At 40.6% G+C, this 24,502-nt stretch overlaps 1 protein-coding gene across 4 annotated transcripts in view; it reads right to left on the reverse strand.

Moving 5' to 3' along the window:
• The window catches only part of LOC128696273 (organic cation/carnitine transporter 2), a 63,323-nt gene that overhangs the window by 34,544 nt on the left and 4,277 nt on the right, over window positions 1-24,502 (reverse strand). For 3 of the 4 annotated variants that reach the window (XM_070092267.1, XM_070092269.1, XM_070092268.1), the window contains exon 2: window positions 9,113-9,387. In XM_070092267.1, the coding sequence (XP_069948368.1) occupies window positions 9,113-9,200 (88 nt within the window). In that variant the 5' untranslated portion in view covers window positions 9,201-9,387. Of the gene's footprint in view, window positions 1-9,112; window positions 9,388-14,641; window positions 15,259-24,502 lie in introns of those variants that run through there. The other variant, XM_053787437.2, reaches the window with a different exon arrangement.

Here is a 24,502-nt window from a genome sequence, read left to right on the forward strand (position 1 = left end):
AAACTTTCATTATGTGCTATATCATACCTTGTATATTTATTTATCCTCTTTTCAATAAAATATGTATTACTTATTACCAAACCTCTTTCTACACATAGCTCAATTAAAGGCTCCCCATTTTCATTTACCCCTGGCACCCCAAATTTACCTACTACTCCCTCCACAACATTTTTACCCACTTTAGCATTAAAATCCCCAACCACAAGTACTCTCACACTTGGTTCAAAACTCCCAACACATTCACTCAATATTTCCCAAAATCTCCCTCTCCCCTCTACACTTCTCTCTTCTCCAGGTGCATATAAGCTTATTTTAACCCCCTTTTCACATCCAACTTTTATTTTACTCCACACAATCCTTGAATTAATACATTTATAGTCCCTCTTTTACTGCCATTTATTTATTTATTTATTTATTTATTTATTTATTATAAATTTGTGCACACATACAGAGGTACAAAAAAATACAGATAAGAGCAGTATGCCAAAGCCACTTATACTATGCATAGCATTACGGGCTGGCTTAAAATTAACTTAAGATTAACTAAGCAATGATGAAGTCAGTGATAAAACATTAATGTAAACAGATTACTATAAAGCACAAGTGAGTATTACAAAGACAGGTCATATGAAGGATTCTGTTAGGTAGTGTATTTAAAAAATAATAAAGTTAGATTGGGTTTTAGGTTTAACATTTATGTGATATAATTGTGAGAAACATTTAAGATATACAATTTATAAGGTTCAGTTATTCAGTATTTATTTGGTTTTGGGTGAGTAAGTGATCTTTGAGTAGAGACTTGAACTTATAAACAGGTAGTGTTTCTTTTATATTTACAGGTAATGAATTCCAGATTTTAGGGCCTTTTATGTGCATTGAGTTTTTGCATATTGTGAGATGAACACGAGGAACATCAAAGAGTGATCTGTGTCTTGTGTTATGGTCATGTGTTCTGTTGAGGTTGGCAAGGAGATGTTTGAGGGGAGGGTTAATATCAGAGTTAAGTGTTCTATGTATGTAATAGGTGCAGTAATAAGTATGGATGTTTTGTATGGTGAGTAGGTTTAGTGTATTGAATATTGGTGGAGTGTGCTGCCTGTAGTGAGAATTTGTTATCATTCTAACTGCAGCCTTTTGTTGGGTAATTAGTGGTCTGAGATGGTTAACTGTTGTTGAGCCCCATGCACAAATTCCATAGGTGAGATAGGGGTAAATAAGAGAGTGATATAGGGCCAGGAGGGCTGACTGTGGAACATAGTACCGTATCTTCGATAGTATGCCTACAGTCTTGGAAATTTTCTTAGAAATTTGTTGTATATGTGTATGAAATTTGAGTCTATTATCAAGGTGGATTCCTAAGAATTTTCCCTCTGTTAGCTTTGTGATAGGTGATCCGTTTATCATTATGTTAAGAGGGACATCTGTAGCTCTGTTACCAAACTGAATGAAGTAGGTTTTGTCAATGTTTAGTGTAAGTTTGTTAGTCCTCATCCAGGTAGATATTTTCTGTAATTCGGTATTTACAGTATTGGCTAGTGTGACTGGGCTCGGGTGAGAGAAGACGTATGTAGTGTCATCTGCAAATAGTGTGGGTTTGAGTAATTGCGAAGCATTTGGAAGGTCATTTATGTATAGGAGAAAGAGAAGAGGGCCAAGGACACTTCCCTGTGGGACACCAACTGTAATTGGTTGCGCAGAAGAGTTTGCCCCATTTGCGTACACATATTGGCTTCTGTTGCTGAGGTATGACTTGAGGTAATTGAGGGAGTGCCCTCTTATACCATAGTGTGACAATTTTACGTGGAGCAAGTCATGGTCAACTGTATCAAAAGCTTTACGTAAGTCAATGAAGATCCCCAGTGGGACTTCTTTTTTCTCTATTGCAGTGTATATATGTTCTAGCATGTGTATAATAGCATCATTAGTATTTTTATTAGGCCTGAATCCAAATTGGCAGGGGTTGAGTATGTTTTGGGAGATAAGGTAGGAGTAGATTCGTTTATGAATTAGTTTTTCAAAGATTTTTGAGAGAGGGTGTAAGTTGGATATTGGCCTATAGTTATTCAACTCTGTTTGGTCTCCTCCTTTGTGGATCGGGGTGACCCTTGCTATTTTGAGTACTGTAGGGAAGGTGGAGGATTCAATGGATTTGTTAAAGAGTGTTGCAATGATTGGAGATAGCACTTGTGACACTTTTTTATATATAAAGGGTGGTAAGGTACTTAAATCTCCTGCCTTGTTTTTTAGTGCATTGATAATAAGGGAGACTTCGTATGGGTTAGTCGGAGCTAGGAACAGTGTGTTCGGGTAGTTGCCGGTGAGGTAGTTATTTGGTGGGGTATCTGAGCTTGGGATTTTATGGGCAAGGTTTTGTCCTATAGTGGAGAAGAAATCATTGAGTCTGTTTGCTGTTTCTGTTGGTGGGAGTTGGGGTTCATCTGATTTTGCTAATTTTATTTCGCTATTTCGTGATATCTTTTTTGTTCCCAGAATTTCAGATAGTGTTTTCCAGGTCTTTTTTATATCACCTCGTAAGTTGGATAATCTGTTCTCATAATACAATTTTTTTGCCCTTCTTATCAGGCTGGTTAGGATTGACGAGTAACGTTTTGTTTGGTCTCTGGTTATGTGACCCATTCTGTACTGTTTTTCATATTGGTGTTTTGTATTTATGGATTTGAGAATGCTGGGTGTTAGCCAGGGACTGTTCAGTCTCTTTGCTGTCATCTGTTTAGTTTTTTTAGGGCAGTGCTTGTTATAGAGGTATTGGGTCTTTTTTAGAAAATTATTAATACATTCGTCAATATCTGTATAGATTTCTAGCTCAGTGTGCCAATCAATGTTTGCTAATGCTGTTACGAAGTTATTAATGGCTGCCTCATTGTGAAGTCTGAAGGTGACTTTAGTAGTGTCTTGGGGTAGTTTACCAAGAGTTGTTATGAGGAAAGTAGGGTAGTGGTCTGTGGTATTATCTGTAATTATGCCTGATTTTAAAGGGGATATGGTGTTGGTCCAGATGTGGTCAAGTAGGGAAACACTAGTCTCTGTAACTCTTGTAGGTTTTGTTACTGTTGGTAGTAACATACAGTTACTCATTGTGTTTGTGAATTCAGTAACGTGTGGGTCCTGGTCTTGCAGGAGATTTATATTGAAGTCACCTGAGAGTAGTAAGTGATCTTTGTTCATGCGTGCATCAGTTATCATACTTCCTAGATTTTGACTAAATTGGCTAATGTTTGACTGTGGAACTCTGTAGATGTTTATCAATGTGAGAGGTTTTTGTAGGTATTTGGATTTGAATTTAGCTATTATATATTCCCCATGTTCATCCCTTGTGCAAGTATTAGTGATACATTCTAGTTGGTCTGAGTAGTATATGGCTGTGCCACCCCCTTGTTGGTCTGGCCTACAGTTGTGTATGGCTGTGTAACCAGGAATGGCATAGACATCTGTACTATCAGGCTTTAGCCAGGTTTCAGTTAGTGTAATGATGGACATATTGGCATGTAAGGAATTTAGTAATGCTATGAGGTCATCGTAATGCTTATCCTTCAACATTATTGCTACTCCTTCTTTAACTCTAACTATTTGAAACCCCTAACCTAATCCCATTTATTCCTCTCCACTGAAACTCTCCCATCCCCTTCAGCTTTGTTTTACTTAAGGCCAGGACATCCAGCTTCTCATTCATAACATCCACAATCATCTCTTTCTTATCATTTGCACAACATCCACACACATTCAGACATCCTTCTTTGACAATTTTCTTCTTCCTATTTTTTTTAGTAATTATTACAGGAAAAGGGGTTACTAGCCCATTGTTCTCAGCATTTTAGTTGACCTTTACAACACGCATGGCTTTCGGAGGAAAGATTCTTATTCCACTTCCCCATGGATATAAAAGGAAAAGTAATAAGAACAAGAACTATTAAGATAAAATCAAAGAAAACTCAGATGAGTGTGTATAAAAGTGTACATGCATGTGCACTGTGACCTAAGTGTAAGTAGAAGTAGCAAGACGTACCTGTAATCTTGCGTATTTATAAGACAGCCAAAAGACACCAGCAATCCTACCATCATGTAAAACAATTACAGGCCTTCATTTTACACTTACTTGGCAGGACAGTAGTACCTCCCTGGGTGGTTGCTGTCTACCAACCTTCTACATATGTGGCTGTGTGGTAACAACACTGCACACCACCGAGATGGTCCTGGGTTCGATCCCAGCCATGTCCTAGGACACATGTGTCTCGCAATGTCCCGGGCGAGGAACTGGGTGGACGAATGTAGCTGGGGTGCGTTCTTCACCTGGGAGGAGTTGGTCCTAACCCTGGTTCAAGAACCTGGGTGCAGTGGTTCGCTTCTTTCTTAAAAACTTGGTGGCGCTCGATGTATGCACAAGACTTATTCCTCTAAGAAAAAGGAAGAGTAGATGTAAAATAGAAAGAGACAGGCGCTCTCTTTACAGGCGACGGAAAAGAATAACAGAGCGGCTAAAAGAGGTCAATCTATCTGAAATGCGTAGGGAGACACTGGTCAGAGAAATAGCAAACATCGAACTTAAGCTAAAGGAATCTTATAGGAGTCAGGAATCGCGGGAAGAACTAAAAGCCATAAATGAAATCGAAAGAAACCCAAAATATTTCTTCTCCTATGCCAAATCAAAGTCGAGAACAACGTCCAGTATTGGGCCCTTACTTAAACAAGATGGGTCCTACACAGATGACAGCAAGGAAATGAGTGAGCTACTCAAGTCCCAATATGACTCAGTTTTTAGCAAGCCACTAACCAGACTGAGAGTCGAAGATCAAAATGAATTTTTTATGAGAGAGCCACAGAATTTGGTTAACACAAGCTTATCTGATGTTATCCTGACGCCAAATGACTTCGAACAGGCGATAAATGACATGCCCATGCACTCTGCCCCAGGGCCAGACTCATGGAACTCCGTATTCATCAAGAACTGCAAGAAGCCCCTATCACGAGCCTTTACCATCCTATGGAGAGGGAGCATGGACACGGGGGTCATCCCACAGTTACTAAAAACAACAGACATAGCCCCACTCCACAAAGGGGGCAGTAAAGCAACAGCAAAGAACTACAGACCGATAGCACTAACATCCCATATCATAAAAATCTTTGAAAGAGTCCTAAGAAGCAAGATCACCACCCATCTAGAAACCCATAAGTTACACAACCCAGGGCAACATGGGTTTAGAACAGGTCGCTCCTGTCTGTCTCAACTATTGGATCACTACGACAAGGTCCTAAATGCACTAGAAGACAAAAAGAATGCAGATGTAATATATACAGACTTTGCAAAAGCCTTCGACAAGTGTGACCATGGCGTAATAGCGCACAAAATGCGTGCTAAAGGAATAACAGGAAAAGTCGGTCGATGGATCTATAATTTCCTCACTAACAGAACACAGAGTAGTAGTCAACAGAGTAAAGTCCGAGGCAGGCACGGTGAAAAGCTCTGTTCCACAAGGCACAGTACTCACTCCCATCTTGTTCCTCATCCTCATATATGACATAGACAAGGATGTCAGCCACAGCACCGTGTCTTCCTTTGCAGATGACACCCGAATCTGCATGACAGTGTCTTCCATTGCAGACACTGCAAGGCTCCAGGCGGACATCAACCAAATCTTTCAGTGGGCTGCAGAAAACAACATGAAGTTCAACGATGAGAAATTTCAATTACTCAGATATGGTAAACATGAGGAAATTAAATCTTCATCAGAGTACAAAACAAATTCTGGCCACAAAATAGAGCGAAACACCAACGTCAAAGACCTGGGAGTGATCATGTCGGAGGATCTCGCCTTCAAGGACCATAACATTGTATCGATCGCATCTGCTAGAAAAATGACAGGATGGATAATGAGAACCTTCAAAACGAGGGATGCCAAGCCCATGATGACACTCTTCAGGTCACTTGTTCTATCTAGGCTGGAATATTGCTGCACACTAACAGCACCTTTCAAGGCAGTTGAAATTGCTGACCTAGAAAATGTACAGAGAACCTTCACGGCGCGCATAACGGAGATAAAACACCTCAATTACTGGGAGCGCTTGAGGTTCCTGAACCTGTATTCCCTGGAGCGCAGGCAGTCTTCAAGCTGGCACTGGACAAGCACCTAAAGTCGGTTCCTGATCAGCCGGGCTGTGGCTCGTACGTTGGTTTGCGTGCAGCCAGCAGTAACAGCCTGGTTGATCAGGCTCTGATCCACCAGGAGGCCTGGTCACAGACCGGGCCGCGAGGGCATTGACCCCCGGAACTCTCTCCAGGTAAACTCCAGGTATATTATAATAATAATACATAATATATTATAATAATACAGTGGACCCTCGACCAACGATGGCATCGATTAACGATAAATCCAAGTAGCGATACATTTTCATGCAAAAATTTTGCCTCGACTAGCGCTAAAAAATTCGACCAACACTATTCGTTCTGTCTGAGACGCGTCCACTTCTGGCCAGTGTTTACAAGCCAACCAGCCACTGCAGTCGCTTCCAAGCATACAATCAGAACATTTCATATTATCACAGCCTTTTTAGTGATTGCACCTGCAAAATAAGTCACCATGGGCCCCAAGAAATCTTCTAGTGCTAACCCTACAGCAAAAAGGGCGAGAATTACTATGGATATGAAGAAAGAGATTATTGCTAAGTATGAAAGTGGAGTGCGTGTCTCCGAGCTGGCCAGGTTGTACACAAAACCCCAATCAACCATCGCTACTATTGTGGGCAAGAAAACGGCAATCAAGGAAGCTGTTCTTGCCAAAGGTGCAACTATGTTTTCGAAACTGAGATCGCAAGTACTCGAAGATGTTGAGAGACTGTTATTGGTGTGGATAAACGAAAAACAGATAGCAGGAGATAGCATCTCTCAAGCGATCATATGTGAAAAGGCTAGGAAGTTGCATGACGATTTAATTAAAAAAATGCCAGCAACTAGTGGTGATGTGAGTGAATTTAAGGCCAGCAAAGGTTGGTTTGAGGGATTTAAAGGGAAGGGAAGTAACCCCGGAAAAGGACTTTCCACCTGAAGTCCTAATGGAAGGGGATTCCCCTTCTAAACACTAAGACCATCAACACTCTCCCCTCCTCCCATCCCATCAATCATCACCTGATCTTCAATAAAGGTAAGTGTCACGTAACTGTGCATGTCTTCTTCAGTTTGTGTGTATTAAAATTAATATTTCATGTGGTAAAAACAATTTTTTTTCATACTTTGGGGTGTCCTACACAGATTAATTTGATTTCCATTATTTCTTATGGGGAAAATTAACTTGACTAACGATAATTTTGACTAACGATGAGCTCTCAGGAATGGATTAATAGCGTTAGTCGAGGGTCCACTGTACATCTAATAATAATAATATATGTATAATAATACATGTACATATAATAATAATAATATACTATATAATAATAATTATAATAATAGACTGTTTCAAAAGGCTGTAACTAGATGGAAGTGTTTACCACAACAAAGCTGCCTCCACCTGTTATATAATGACATTTTATTCATTCTAGAGTATATATCAGGTTTCTATGTTATTTATATTGTTTATTATGTCATATTAAATGAATTGTTATAGATAAATAAGCCGTATAGAGAGCCAGGAACGGATTAATTGCATTTCAACTACTGTAATTTAAATGAGGAAAATTGACTCTGCAAACAAGCAAATCCAGATGCGAGCAAGGTCAAGGAATGGATTACACTCGTGAGTGGAGGTTTCACTGTATTTGAAATGTAGGGAAAATCTACATTACTGCAAGATTTATTCTTTTGAGCATTTTATATTAACAATACATGCTGCTCTTATCTGTATTTTTTTGTACCTCTGTATGTATGTTCAAATTATTAAATTATTAAATTATTAAATACATTAACAATGCTGCTGAGGACAACCAGATCTGCATACAGGATGAGAAATGTTAAGTCATCAATAAACCAAACTTGTTTAAGTTGCAAAGTGGCATTAGGAAAGTCATTATGTAAATGTGAAATAGTACAGGGCCAAGGATGCTACCTTGAAGCGCTCTTATACTGATAGGTTGAGATAATAACATTGATGGTCATGTATTGGTGTCTGTCGCTGAGGTAGGACTATGTATGCGAGAGCATGGCCTCTGATTCCATAACATTCATACAAGACTGAGCATAAACTATTATATTCGGTTGTACTTTGGATTACAACCTATTTTCAAATGTGATTCAGCTTTAATATTGGATCTCATTATTATTTCAGTATAAGAGAATGAGTGAAAATGGAAATTACGTTACATTTTTAAGCTAATCAACTAGTTATTAGAAATTATGATTATTTTGGCAAGAAAATGAGTGATTTCTGGAAAAGATGTATCAATTTTGATTTGCTCTTTCAGTTTATGAGGGTGTTTATTAATGCTGTTATGTTAGTTATGATAGTTACTATGTTAATTCACCTTCAGTTTCAAGAAGTGGCCCTCAAACATTTCATGATTTAATGTTATCCTCTTGTACAGAAAGGTTGGGAACCACTTATTAAGACCCCTTCATATATTTATACATTTAATCATATGCTATCAATACAATGTAAATTCATCTTAATACTGTAAAACAACTGAAAGCTAATAGTGGGAATTAACCTTGTAAGCATTTTTGTACACTTCCTGTTCCAAATAACAGTTTTCCTCTACATATTTTGTACTCGACTGATCTTGACTTCATGTCATTTAGCCCCACTATTTTTAAAGTCCACCTCACTCACTGCAACTTGCCATTTTAAGGTCACTATTGCCCTCCATTTAGTATCTTAATCCTCCTGTGACCACTTGTTTCTTGGCTCCTCTATTCACTACTGTTCTTTAAACAATTGTAATTTATTCTGACCACTTTCTGACTTCTTTCCTTTGACTTTCTTACTAACCTTCACCTCCACAATCAAATGAAATGGAAGTGGAAGACTTGTTATTATTATTATTATTATTATTATTATTCAACACAAGTACAGTACTCTATGTCCAATGCACTAAAATAGTCATGTTGCATATTACAAGGTTATTAGTACAGGGTATGAAGTTACAAATATGTACCATAAGGAATAGTTACCTAGTGTAAGAAGCAGGTGGACTGTGACACAAGGATGTGGGATGCCCAGATAACCTAGCACCCCATCCAGGCCTGTGACTGTAGACATGGCTTATGGTCCCTCTGGTTGAAGACAGCTTTGCCAAGTCTTGTATCAACTCTACGCACTCTTGCATGAGTGTATAATTTAATGAGGTAAGAACAAATGCAGTACTTCGTGGGTCCTTTAGCTTGATGCCTTACTGTTAAATGCTTACTGTTCAGCTACCACATGGAGCCACGTCTGCCACCAAGTACTGTACAAAAATGAAAGTAAACAGATTTTTACAGCTTACAAGTGAATACAGTGGACCCCCGCTTAACGATCACCTCCCAATGCTACCAATTATGTAAGTGTATTTATGTAAGTGCGTTTGTACGTGTATGTTTGGGGGTCTGAAATGGACTAATCTACTTCACAATATTCCTTATGGGAACAAATTCGGTCAGTACTGGCACCTGAACATACTTCTGGAATGAAAAAATATCGTTAACTGGGGGTCCACTGTATTTAAAAAAAAAAATTTAATCTAAGCTGCTATTTCTAGTTCAAAATTCTAAGGCAAGACTATCCCTATGTCCCTCCACTATCTCTACATTTACTGTGCATCAGTGATCTTCCTAATACCTCCCAGAAACTTTAACCAATTCTGTTTGGTAATGAGAATTTTTGCTCTCACAAATACAGAACCAATAGTCCTCAACAGGTGTTAATAACAAGCTTGTAAAGTACTATATCTACTTGGATGACAACCATCATCTCTCACAGCAACACCAACCAAACAGAACTATGGCAGCTTCAAATTGGCAAAACCTTTAGCTATAAGAAGATAAGAATATGGATACAGAAGAAACTACTTATACCAATGAGAACTACTAATACCAGTACTGCTCAACATGCCAACATATCCCAAAGCTTCCTAGCATGGGCCAGCAGACCTACTGTAGTGCTTCTGTATCATCTGTTTATTTTCTTGTGTTAACACCTCTGTTCCTCTCTCTCTCCTGCCTATAAAGTGTGCTGCCACATAGTATTATCTATCAAAGAGGCAGGCAAAACATTTTCTAAAATAAAATTAAACTGCTGCTAGTGTGATAAATGGTTTAGAAAACAGACTCTTGTATTCCAATACCACCAACTAAATTACAGTAACTATAACAACCATGAATACACTAGAGCTGTGGTGTAGGTACAGAAGGAAAGGGGGCTATAGCCTCCCCAGATTCAAATTTTAATTTTCAATTAATGGCTAGTTTTTACTATTATAATGCCCAGTGACCAAGAAAGCAAGATAGCTAAAGAAATTTTACATACATGAAAATCATATATTTTTAAAGATGATTTCTTTGATTTTTTCTTCCTCCCTCCCCATATGAAATCCTGGCTGCATTACTGTACTTGATAATGAAGAACCATTAAACAGGCCTCACAGCCATGGATTCAAGTTAGAAATTCAGATTTAGAAAAGATATTGGGAAGTACTGGTCCATACTGGAAGGACCATAACATTGTATCAATCGCATCTGCTAGAAAAATGACAGGATGGATAATGAGAACCTTCAAAACTAGGGAGGCCAAGCCCATGATGACACTCTTCAGGTCACTTGTTCTATCTAGGCTGGAATATTGCTGCACACTAACAGCACCTTTCAAGGCAGGTGAAATTGCCGACCTAGAAAATGTACAGAGAACTTTCACGGCGCGCATAACGGAGATAAAACACCTCAATTATTGGGAGCGCTTGAGGTTCCTAAACCTGTATTCCCTGGAATGCAGGAGGGAGAGATACATGATTATATACACCTGGAAAATCCTAGAGGGACTAGTACCGAACTTGCACACGAAAATCACTCATTACGAAAGCAAAAGACTTGGCAGACGATGCACCATCCCCCCAATGAAAAGCAGGGGTGTCACTAGCACGTTAAGAGACCATACAATAAGTGTCAGGGGCCCGAGACTGTTCAACTGCCTCCCAGCACACATAAGGGGGATTACCAACAGACCCCTGGCAGTCTTCAAGCTGGCACTGGACAAGCACCTAAAGTCAGTTCCGGATCAGCCGGGCTGTGGCTCGTATGTTGGTTTGCGTGCAGCCAGCAGCAACAGCCTGGTTGATCAGGCTCTGATCCACCAGGAGGCCTGGTCTCAGACCGGGCCGCGGGGGCGTTGACCCCCGGAACTCTCTCCAGGTAAACTCCAGGTAACAAGTACAGTGGAACCCTGGTTTTCATACTCCCCAGCTTGCATGTAAAACCAGTTATCCTCCATAAAATGTATTTTTTGTGAATATTTTTGGGTGTCTGGAATGGATTAATTGGATTTACATTATTTCTTGTGGGAAATATCAAAAAATACATTTCACAGAGATGAGCAGAACCAACTTCCAAGTACCATCACTGAGATGGGAACTTTCTCTAGCTTTAATTATAGAATAAATCATCATACCATCAACATTAGCGCTAAACCTTATTTAAATGTAATAAAGTTGGTAGAATTACCGACAATATGTAAAGTAAAAGGACACGTGCAACTAATGTGACATTTATTGTGGCAACGTTTTGCTCTCCAGGAGCTTTATCAAGCCATTAATGGCTTGATAAAGCTCCTGGAGAGCGAAACATTGCCACAATAAATGTCACATTAGTTGCACTTGTGTCCTTTTACTTTACACCTTATTTAAATATAGGTTGGACGAGTATATGAGTGGGACTAAGCGAAGGAGAGACTGCCAATTTCAACAGTTGCTATCGGATTGTGTCCTAATACACAACTTTCCTTGTATGACTCTTAGTCCTGGCTTCATCTCTGTACATGCCTTCCCTTCCTACTACACTGTAAAATGCACGAAACTTCAGAACACCCGTGACAACCTGATTCCTCCTTTTTCTTATTCTCCCTCTTCCCCTTTCCTTCTGGTAATGAATATATTGTGTATAAAGACTTCAGTAAGGCTTTTGACAGGGTCCCACATCAGAGACTATTGAGGAAAATTAAGGCACATGGAATAGGAGAAATTTTTTCCTGGATAGAGGCATGGTTGACAAATAGGCAGCAGAGAGTTTGCATAAATGGAGAGAAATCAGAGTGGGGAAGCATCACGAGCGGTGTTCCACAGGGGTCAGTGATGGGCCCCGTTGTTTACAATCTACATAAATGACATTGATGAGGGCATAAAGAGCAACATAAGCAAGTTTGCCGATGACACCAAAATAGGCCGTCAAATTAATTCTGGCGAGGACATTAGAGTACTCCAGGAAGATCTGAATAGACTGATGCAATGGTCAGAGAAGTGGCAGATGCAGTTTAATATAGACAAATGCAAAGTTCTAAATGTTGGACAGGAAAATAACCATGCCACATATAAACTAAATAATGTAGATCTTAATATTACAGATTGCAAATAAAATTTAGGAGTTCTGGTTAGCAGTAATGTGAAACCAAGACAACAGTGCTTAAGTGTTTGTAATAAAGCTAACAGAATCCTTGGCTTCATATCAAGAAGCATAAATAATAGGAGTCCTCAGGTTGTTCTTCAACTCCATGGTTAGTCTTCATTTACATTATGATGTACAGTTTTGGTCACCGTATTACAGAATGGATATAAATGCTCTGGAAAATATACAAAGGAGGATGACAAAGTTGATCCCATGTATCAGAAATCTTCCCTATGAGGATAGACTAAGGGCCCTGAATCTGCACTCTCTAGAAAGGCATAGAATTAGGGGGGATATGATTGAGGTGTATAAATGGAAGACAGGAATAAATAAAGGGGATGTCAATAACGTGATGAAAATATCTGGCCTAGATAGGACTCGTAGCAACGGTTTTAGGTTGGAAAAATTCAGATTCAGGAAGGATATAGGAAAGTATTTTTTTTTTTTTTATTATCACACCGGCCGATTCCCACCAAGGCAGGGTGGCCCGAAAAAGAAAAACTTTCACCATCATTCACTCCATCACTGTCTTCCCAGAAGGGTGCTTTACACTACAGTTTTTAAACTGCAACATTAACACCCCTCCTTCAGAGTGCAGGCACTGTACTTCCCATCTCCAGGACTCAAGTCCGGCCTGCCGGTTTCCCTGAATCCCTTCATAAATGTTACTTTGCTCACACTCCAACAGCACATCAAGTATTAAAAACCATTTGTCTCCATTCACTCCTATCAAACACGCTCACGCATGCCTGCTGGAAGTCCAAGCCCCTCGCACACAAAACCTCCTTTACCCCCTCCCTCCAACCCTTCCTAGGCCGACCCCTACCCCGCCTTCCTTCCACTACAGACTGATACACTCTTGAAGTCATTCTGTTTCGCTCCATTCTCTCTACATGTCCGAACCACCTCAACAACCCTTCCTCAGCCCTCTGGACAACAGTTTTGGTAATCCCGCACCTCCTCCTAACTTCCAAACTACGAATTCTCTGCATTATATTCACACCACACATTGCCCTCAGACATGACATCTCCACTGCCTCCAGCCTTCTCCTCGCTGCAACATTCATCACCCACGCTTCACACCCATATAAGAGCGTTGGTAAAACTATACTCTCATACATTCCCCTCTTTGCCTCCAAGGACAAAGTTCTTTGTCTCCACAGACTCCTAAGTGCACCACTCACTGGTAATAGAGTTGTGGATGAGTGGAACAAACTCCAGAGTACAGTTATAGAAGCTAAAACGTTGTGTAGTTTTAAAAATAGGTTAGATAAATACACGAGTGGGTGTGGGTGGGTGTGAGTTGGACCTGATTCACCTGTGCTACTAGGTCAGTTGCCGTGTTCCTTCCTTAAGTGAATGTGATGTGACCTGACTAGGTTGGGGCATTGGCTTAAGCAGGTAGGAGACTTGGACCTGCCTCGTATGGGCCAGTAGGCCTGCTGCAGTGTTCCTTCTTTCTTATGTTCTCTGTGTTCTTGCTCTTACCCTCTGGGAGCACCTAGCTCCCTTGCAGTGCTCCTCTTTCTTAGCATTTTGCTGGCTTCTCCTCCTCCTCACTACCTCCCCCACTACTACTTCCTTCTACCTCCACTACTACTACCACCTCCTGCCTACATATATACCCCTCCTCTCCTTTTCGTTGGTGTGACTTTGTAAATGGTCCAAGTATGGGTTATTTGTATATGATGTCCCTGTGGGACAGAAAGAGGAGATACCATCACAACAAATTCTCCATGACAGATAATGTAGACAAAGCTGTTGAAATATAAAAAAAAAAAAAAAACGATGTTCAAATTCGAACCAACCATGTTATGTATGTACTACTAGTATTAAGTAGTCTGTTAATTAAGCATTAGCTTTAGTCTGCTCGAAATGCCCCGGCAAGGTAGTGGCTTTCTTTGTACTTAGCAAATCAAAACTGTAATTACATATTTTAGGTTATGCAAAGAAATAAAATCCTTAATGATATGCTCCTACCCAGGAAGGATCTAGATTGAAAGCAAGAGATGGGGAGCAGTTTGACAAGTGGGCCACGTTAGTCAGTTTCGTGGAAAAATACAGTATGTATACCTGGAGAATGTTCGGGGGTCAACGCCCCCGTGGCCCCGGTCTGTGACCAGGCCTCATGGTAGATCCGAGCCTAATCAACTAGTGCACAAATAACGACTATAGGAGACAAAGCGACGACGTTTCGGTCCAACTTGGACCATTAACTAGTCACAAAGGCTGTGTGACTAGTTAATAGTTCACGTTGGACCGAAACGTAGTCATAAGTTTCCGTCTCCTAGTCCGGGTTTGTGACTACTGAGGTACAGGTCCACCCAAGTACAATTATCATACACAGTAATATGTGTATATATTGCCCATTTACGGTATTGTGCCTTTTTATTATTTATATACAGCTAAGGACAGCAGGAAAAAACTATAACCCTGAATGGCTTCTTCAGGAGCAAGTGACGTGGTGCAACTCGTCCTTAATAAATGTCCTGAACTGTACATAGCCGTCTTCTCCACACCTCGTCAGTATCATCACAATATTTACTTCCAGCTTAAATAAGTCTTGTGGGCAATATACTTTTATTCTTCGGTGCATAATTACAATTGTTCGATAATTGCTCAAATTCATAACTTCCATTTGTACACTGAAAAAAATAAATGTAAGCGAGAGTTCTTTCAATGGGAAGATTATTAAATAAAAAAAAAAAGCGCTAAGCCACAAGGGCTATACAGTGCTGCTTCAATGGTAAGAACGACAGCCCTGATCAGTGTTTTAATCAAACTATATAAGTCTGGCACTGTCTCCCTTGTTGCACTGCCGAATACTGCCCTAGGGAGGTCAGGTTAGGTCAGGTCACCGCAGATTTAAGTTTTGATTTGTTCAGATTTACAGAAATTTTCTGTTCACACATGTATGGTGATTCAAACATTTCATAATTTGAGCACGAGTCTTTAATTTTGGAAATGCTCATTGTATCCGGGTACACTCAAGCCAAGAGTTAAAACTCATTTTCATATCTTGGCATAACGAAAGTAAACTCGGTATTTAAATCTAGTTGTAGCAAAGAATATTGTTCTTTTTTCTAAGTATTCGTTACAAACAATGAAGTTATGAGATGAAAGTAATTTTGTCATAAGCCATGTAATTGTAACATTACTCTTATGCACGTAACATTCTTTTCCCTTGCAGTTCTGAACTGTGTTCGTTCATGTGGTCCATGCTATGAATGACAAAAATTAGACCTAATTCATTTCATTCAGCTGTGAGAAATCTAGCTTACATACCTAAAGGGTTATATTAAGTAAATCTAGCGTTGCCAGGTTGGCAGTAAAGATACCTAAGTGTTGTACATGTGTTATTCATCTTGTGAGTATTGTATAACATTAATATGATTATCAGGTCTTGTTGCTATGTCTGCCCAACACATTGCTACATAATCAAATCAAAATTATTCCTTTCTTAAATATGAGAGACTAAATGTACTGAACTGGCTAGACATTGGGGAGGCCAGATAGTGTTACTAGGGAGGCCACATTTTTACCTACTCTTGTTGCAGTGTCAGTAAGGGGGCAGTAATGCAAACTGTACACACATGAATTTAGTGGGACCTCAAAGCACAAACAAAAAATATGAAACTTGAAATATGCTAGACAATAATATAGGTTGAAAAAGAGGGAGAAAGGGTGGCAGAGGGAGGGAGAAGGAAAGGGGAAGGAGGGGGAAAGGAGGAGACAAGTGTCTCCCTCACTCATTACAGTCGACAATCTTCACTGTCATGACCAATTAAATCTACTACCCCCCAGACACCCTCTTAGCAGCACATACGTCCACTCTACACACTGACTCCGACACTAAAAACAGAGTTTCGACATTAAGTAGTCATTCGCGAGACTGTACAGCGTGTACGTCCCCCATACTAGAGTATGCAGCATCAGTATGGAACCCACACCAGGTTAAGCACGTCAATAAATTGGAGAATGTGCAAACGTTTGCAACAGAACTCAACCTGAAGACACTCTAGGACAGGAGGGCTAGGGGGTATGTGATAACGACGTACAAAATACAGAGTGAAATTGACAAGGTGAACAGGGGCAGAATGCTTCAGAGACAGGATACAGGAACTAGAAAGCACAACTGAAACTGAAAATTCAGAGGAGTCGCAGGGCTGTCAGGAAGTGGAACAATCTGTAGTTTAGTATAGGCAGGATCCATACACAGGAAAATAGGGATACCTGGAGGATGTTCTGGGGGTCAACGCCCCGCGGCCCTGTCCATGACCAGGCTTCCCGGTGGATCAGAGCCTGATCAACCAGACAGTTACTGCCGGCCGCACGCAAAACATACAAACCACAGCCCGGCTGGTCAGGTACTGACTTTAGGTGCCCGTCTAGCTCCTTCTTGAAGACAACCAGGGGTCTACTGGTAATCCTCCCTTATGTATTCTGGAAGGTAACAGTCTTGGGCTTCTGACGCTTATTGTGTTGTCTAAGCATACTCATGGCGCCTGTTTTCATTGGGAGATGTTGCACCCCTTGCCGAGTCTTGCTTTCATAGGGAGTGATTTCCGTGGGCAGATTTGGGGCTAGTCCCTTTAGGATTTTCCAAGTGTGTATTATCTTTCTCAACTGCATTCCAAGAAGTACAGGTCAAGGGGCTTCAACTGTTCCCAGTAATTTAGGTGTTTTATCGTACTTATACATGCAGTGAAAGTGCTCTGTATATTCTCCAGGTCTGCAATTTTGCCTGCCTTGAAAGGGGCCGTCAGTGTACAGCAGTACTCCAGCCTAGAGAGAACAAGCGATCTGAAAAGAATCATCATTGGCTTGGCATTAAGAGTACCACTGACAAGACAGAGGTGGAAATCGAAGACAAATTAGACAGGGATGTTGAGAATTACTTTAGTCTAGGATGGATGAAAGTGGAATCGCGAAAGACTGCAGACGAAAATTCAATATGCAGTGTGGAAAATGTTTTATAATTTTCATAAATTCAACATGTGTAAATACGAATATAATAATTGTGTATTAAGATGTGACGCTGATTTGACCCTTCAAGAAATTGTATGAAGGAGGGTGTGCAGCAGCCACAGAGTGGTACAAGGGAGGGAGGACACCATAGTGAATTAATGTACGAGCACTGGTTTTGATGAAATCGTCTAGTAATCCGACATCATCGAGGCCATAATTAAATGGATCTGCCTCAAACTATAATTAATAAGTACTGGAATGTCCCCTGTTGAAGAATAGGAACAGAATTTGCGGGGCCTCAAGAATTGGATGGTGATAGTGGAAATAATGAAGCATCGCAATGCAACACATCAAGTATGTATGCCAGTAGTCCTTTCATTTAGATTTCTCACGGGCCAGTAGGATTCTATTTGTTAGGTAGGCATTGTTGTGTGATCCAACTACGATATAAATGGTAGGTGGTAATATAAATTTCTTGATTTCTACCCTTTTGTTACACATGTGCCTGGTGCCAATTAGAAAATTCTTACCCTTTTGTTACACATGTGCCTGGTGCCAATTAGAAAATTCTTACCCTGTCTGTCTTAGTGTTCCCATTAATCCTTATTGGAGATCGGTTCCTTTAATTTTCATACAGTCCACACTATTTTATGATTTACCATTATTGGCATTAATGTTAAATATTGTAATTATTAATTTAATGTTTAGTCAAGCTTTTTTGTGAGTGGTAAAGGAGTGGGCATCGAAGGAGTGACAGTCCTGTGACCTACTGTGACTAAGTCCCATTTACCTCGCCCAAATTACTTGCATGTAATAATTCAGGTAATACCCTGTAAACCTCATGCAGGTTATTTTTCACACACAACTTCAAGAGTAGATATAACAATGCCCAAGAGGCCAGAGACTACTAATATTGGTCAAATTAATCTAAACGGTGGGGTCAGGGGCGGGGTCTCTTCCCCGGAAAAAAAAAGTTTACGAGTACTTACACAAGCTCGTATAAACGCCTGTACACGCGCTCTGGTGAAGATGAAAGCGACATTTGTGAGGAGTTTAACTCGAGGCTTACAAGCGACATGAGAACGCAACAAGAGGCTTCAGAGTGACGTGTGAGGAGCTTTAATGAGGCTAAATTTAACAGGGAGTAGTTCCCGATATAGGAATATTGGACAAAACCCAGCAGCAAGTCTTGGAAACCATCTAAACACCGAAGGATGAAGTGCTAAAACAAAGTGAAATGGAACCTGACGTGTAGCTATGGGTACTGCAAGTGTGGGGGGGGTCTCAATATCAACAGGTACTGGGGATGAGGACACTGCCAGAATATGGAAAAATGCTAATGTTCTCATGTTCTAGATTAAAAAAAAGAGACTAGAAACCTTGAACTACATCCCAGCGTCAATGACATATAGTTTCAAAGGTTAGGAAGCAGATTAAACATTTAATGCCACACCTCGTAAGGGAAGGATTTCGATAAAACTATACTTTTTTAACAGTAAAGCTTGCAACTAATTTCCTGTTTTATGACAATAACTCAAGAGATGGAGGGAAAACGTAATGAATAAGGTGCACTTCAATGGCTTGCAGGGCATCCTGTCTCCCAACGGCAAAGTCACACCGACTTCAATAGGTTATCTTAGATTAAATCTACATAATTATGTGTGCATGCCCCCAGAACCATTGTTAAAATAATGTTATGTATGATATACCAACAAAAGAATTAATTACTCGCCATTGTTTTATCCATAAATTTAAAGCACAGGCAAGATTCAAGAAAAAAAGAACCTCTGGATCAGAAGTACCGAAAGACAGAGCTAACTTTATAATAAATACCATTATAATCATGGGGGGAGCGCTAAACCCGTAGGATTTTACAGCGCATGTGGGAGGGCGGGGATGGAAGGTATTCAGGCTCAATTTAGGGAACTAGAGCACAGATCCAATTTCCTAGATCAAGAGCCCCTCACCAACATCAAGGAACATTCCTTGAGGGGTATCATGCAGGAGCAACCAACCACATGTCTATGGTGCATCCAACAAATACTCTTGGATGTCACTACCGCCCAGCTCCGGCTGAGTTATCGGTATCTTTAGGATGTTAAATCACCACCACCAGATGTAGACCAAACGAAATGTAAACTTTGCCAGATGGATAAGTGTCACACCTTGTGTCAATGTACTGGAATGCGATAAAACTCATGAATTCAACGACGACTCGCTCAGAAATGTCAAAGTATATTATCCACAGTGGTATATTACAAACCATTCTTTAAAAATACCCTTACTTTGCTCACTGGAAATAACGCTTTGCCTTTTTTTTTTTTGCGCGACCTAATTTGTCTACATAAATAACTCATTGCGATCGTCACCAGATATAAACATTTAAATAGTTTATTACCACTAACTTATTCAGCTATCAAAACTTTGCGGCCCGATCCCTGGACCCATTACGTGCCTCTGTAATCTTTTGCTACTGCCCACAAGATGGGTATGAGGTACATAATAAGATATTAAACTAAACGACGTTTCGCCCATGCACTGGGCTTTATCAAATCACAGACCTTCTGTGAACTAATAGAGCCCACTTCATGGGCGAAAAGTCAGTAAATTCCATACAAATTATAAAATTTCTCTAAGTATGGTTTACACGAGTTTCAGAAAAAGTTACAACTGATACTTTATAGAAAGCTCTTCGTTATGCGGAGCATTTCGGGCAGGTTTAACATAATTTTATAACTGCCATGTATGTATTTTTTGCAAGCAATTTATTGAAATGAAAATGGTTTTGAAAACCGACAAATTGAAGAATGAGGCACCTATGCAACATTTGGTAATCTTTATTGAGGAAACGTGTCGCCAGCCAGTGGCTTCTTCAGTCCAATACAGCGAATAACAGTGGAAGACGATAAAAACTGTGCCATCTACAAACAAAACAGGTTTGAGTAATTGAAATGCATTTGGGAGATCATTTATGTGTACGAGGAATAGTAGAGGGTCGAAAACAGTGCCCTGAGGCACCCCTATGTCGATAGGTCAAGTTGACGAGGTCATGCCCTTGATGGAGACATTGGTGTCTGCTGTTAAGGTAGGACTTTAGGTATGCAACAGCACGACATCTGATACTATGTTTTAATTTAAGATGCAGGATGTTATGGTCTGCTATATCGAAAGCTTTCCTAAAGTCATTTGTCTGTATACTATCATGGCGGAATCTTGTTCATTATTTAATCAAGGCAAGAGGTGCACATGGACTTGGTCACCTCGGCAATATATGAAAGGCTGGCAAATAGCAGATCAATCAGAACAAAATTCTGCATTCAGGAGACTATACATGATTGACGTAAGGCCCACCATGGAGTACCACTCCCAGTCTGGGACCCCATCTTTCCAGGCATGTGTAAACTATACTATATGATAGGCCCAAGGCTTACAACAAGATACAAGCAATAAGCCGAAAGACTAGGAACTTATCTTCATCACCCTGGAGTCTAGAGGTGGCAGCATGCAAAAACCAAAGGGATATCATGAGTAAAGAGTGACAGGATGTTAAAGGACAACTAGATACTCTCGCACTTAATGGTTGAAAGATCGAGCAGCCATCACTCCTGATTGCTGAATGAACTACATAGACTTTGCGGTCACAATAATAATGTTCAAGAAATTATCAATGACAAGATGCTGAGGATGGGAGTTAGTTTTTTCTTTAGTTTCAAGGTAGTAAAGAAGCAAAAAAGCTATATGAGGTAGTGGTGGAGCTTCAGGAGAGCAGGTATGATAAGTGTCCGGAAGGATAAAATCCAGAAGTCTGTTAAACCAACTTAAGAACGTGTTGCTCCTTTTTAATACGTTTCGCCCAAAGCTGGGCTTTGATAAAGCCCAGCCTTGGATGAAACGTCGTATTAAAAAATAATCCTCTGCTACCAGTGTCTATTCCCAGTTGTCGACTTTTGCCATTGTCTACCTCCTAGCAGGTGCTGGCCTTGTCACTCGGCTATTAACAGGTGTTGATCTGAGTGATGGCCTTATCTACTCCACATGTAAATGCTAGCTTGGGTTTTTGTTAGAACCACTCCCCGAGGTAAATTTGATAAAACTGAGTTTTGCATTAGGACAAATGATTTTTTTTTTTTTATATTTTATTTATAACCAATACAGTATACATAAAAATAAAAATAAAAGGAAACAGTATGGATCTCTAACATCATAATCCTACTAGAACATCTACATACTTATCCCATATACCAAAATACAAATAAACATACAAAGAAAACAGCTTAAAACCGACTCATTACAGTTACAATAAACCCGTATACAAAAATCTCAGACACAAAAGGAATGCGTCTATAAACTGGCTAGATATATCTGTATACCATACAGCCAAAACTTACGTTAAGAACATAGCATGAAAAACCTATATCAGGGTGCTGACAGTCTAAGTACATCTTAACATACAAAAACCTAGAACATAACATAACCTAAAAAAAAACCACTTCATATGGCAAAGAACAATACCATTGTATAATACTATACAAAGTACATTGAAATGACAATTAAAACAAATTATCGAAAAGGGAACATACAACAAGCATGTTGAATACCTATAAACCTACACATCACATACACCACAGTATTATCTTTCAAGGCCTCCCCCCCTCACCCCCTCCCTCACAAACCCCCTTTTCAGAAACACACTCAACATACGTTTCTCAAGAGGTATAAGCCCCAGCCCCCCCTGGCTAACGGGAAGCGACACCACCCCTCTACTTAGCCAGTCACAACCCGATCCCCATATAAATCTGAATACTCGCAGTTGCAACCGTTGCACCTCACACCGTCGTAACGGATATATTGCCACCACGTGCCATAACTTGCTATACAACAGGACATTCGTGACTATAACCCTTTGATGCAACGTTAATTGCTCTGCCCTCAAACCTCCCAATCTTTTCAAAACTCCATCCACGGTGCGCCTCGAATTTGCCTCTTGTGCATCCCTATCATTCCGCATGTACACTATCCCACATATCAACAGCTGATCTACCACACGCCATCCACCCTCAACAGTCTCACCATTATGTACACTATCCCCTAGATCCAAATACTTGGACTACTACATTAATTTTCATCCCCGTAGCCTCACCAAAAACGTCTATCACCCTTCCTACCTTATGTAAATCCCTCACATCCCTCACCAAGACAGTCGTATTATCCACGTAACCCACTATACCCGCTTCCCCTTCTCGTGCAAAACCAACCCTCGCTCTCGCCATACTCCACCTAACTGCCCTATAAAAGGGTTCCTGAAGACATGCAAACAAAATTTGCGACAGAGGACATCCCTGTCGCAAACCCCTTCCCATCTGTATGCTATCACCTAGTCGTCCATTAACCTGAATTCTCATAACTGCACCCAGATACAAAGTTTTTGCCCAAGAAACAATTTCCCTCCCGAAACCCAACCAACGCATAAAACTCCATAATGCATCCCTTTCTACGCTATCATAAGCAGCTCTCCAATCCAGAGCCAAAACACCCCCTCCCCCCTCCCCCCTATGCTCTATAAAACTCCTAATAACTCCATGCCCTTCATACATTGATCTACCCGGTATGCCATATTGTCCTCTATCAATTACTTTACCTAAAACCTGTTTGATTCTGTTCCCTAATACCCTTGCAAATAACTTATAATCACCGCACATAAGCGATATTGCACGGTAATCTTCTACCGTGGTCTGTCCACCCTTCGGCACTAATACAACAACAGCAGTCCTTTGCTGCTCACCCATTGCCCCATCTTCCTTCATTACATTGAACAATCTGACTAAAAATCTCCTCAATACTTCCCAATTCTTAACATAAAAATCATTAGGCAACCCGTCTACACCCGGTGCCTTACCTAAACTTGCACCTGCTATAGCTTGCCAAATTTCCCCTTCCGTAATCTGTCCTTCCAAAGTCTCCCTATCTCTACCATCAAGCTCGCATTGCACATAACCACCCATTTCCCTTAAAGCATCATCTCGTATACCCACATGTTGTGCATATGACCTAAACCATACATCAAGATATCCACTCATACCTTCAGTCGACATCAATACCTGCCCTTCCCTATACCCTCCCATCCCCACATGAACAGTTAATCCCATCATCTCCGTCGCCGCTCTCCTCTTACGCTGTCCTCTCAATACACACGCCGATGGCCTATCACCCCATAACACCTCCTCCAACCCCGCCAAAACGCGTGCACCATCAAATCTTTCATTTTGCAAATCCCTAATGCTCTCCTTTAATCCCTCAATATCTCCCACCGGGTAACTAACCCTCCCTCGTTCGTAGCAAGCCCTCAACTGCCCCTCAAGATAAGATTGAAACCCATACTTTAACCTATTATATTCCCTCCCATTACGTACATAAAAATCCTTAATACCTGATTTCGCCACCGAGTCCCACCATCTAACCAGATCACCATTCCCAGGCGCTTCTGCCTCCAACCCCTCCCAAAACTGTTTAAATGACTGTCTATATTCTTCTTCATGCAGCAACTTTACATTTAACTTCCAATACCCCCTACCCCTTCGTGGCAACCCCTCCCAACCCAAATCCACCATAACACCCCTATGATCAGAAAATACCACATCCAACACCCTCACCCTATGTATTACTACCCTTCTGGGGACGTACAAACGATCGAGCCTAGCAGCATACCCACGCCTAATAAATGTATGCTCTACCTCCCCCCCCCCACAGATATCGATTAAACCCACCCCTGATAACAATTCTCCCAATGTTCCCATACAATGCCCCGCCCCCCTCGGTTCCACATCCTTACGCCTTATCACACAGTTCCAATCACCTCCTATCACGGCTACCCCTGGCAATCCACGCAAGTAGTAAACCAACACGTCCCTCACAAATTTATTCTTAACGCGTACGTCTCCCTCTGCCGGTCCATACACACACACCAAC

Source organism: Cherax quadricarinatus, chromosome 39 (genome assembly GCF_038502225.1).
Source record: "Cherax quadricarinatus isolate ZL_2023a chromosome 39, ASM3850222v1, whole genome shotgun sequence".
NCBI classification, from domain to species: domain Eukaryota; kingdom Metazoa; phylum Arthropoda; class Malacostraca; order Decapoda; family Parastacidae; genus Cherax; species Cherax quadricarinatus.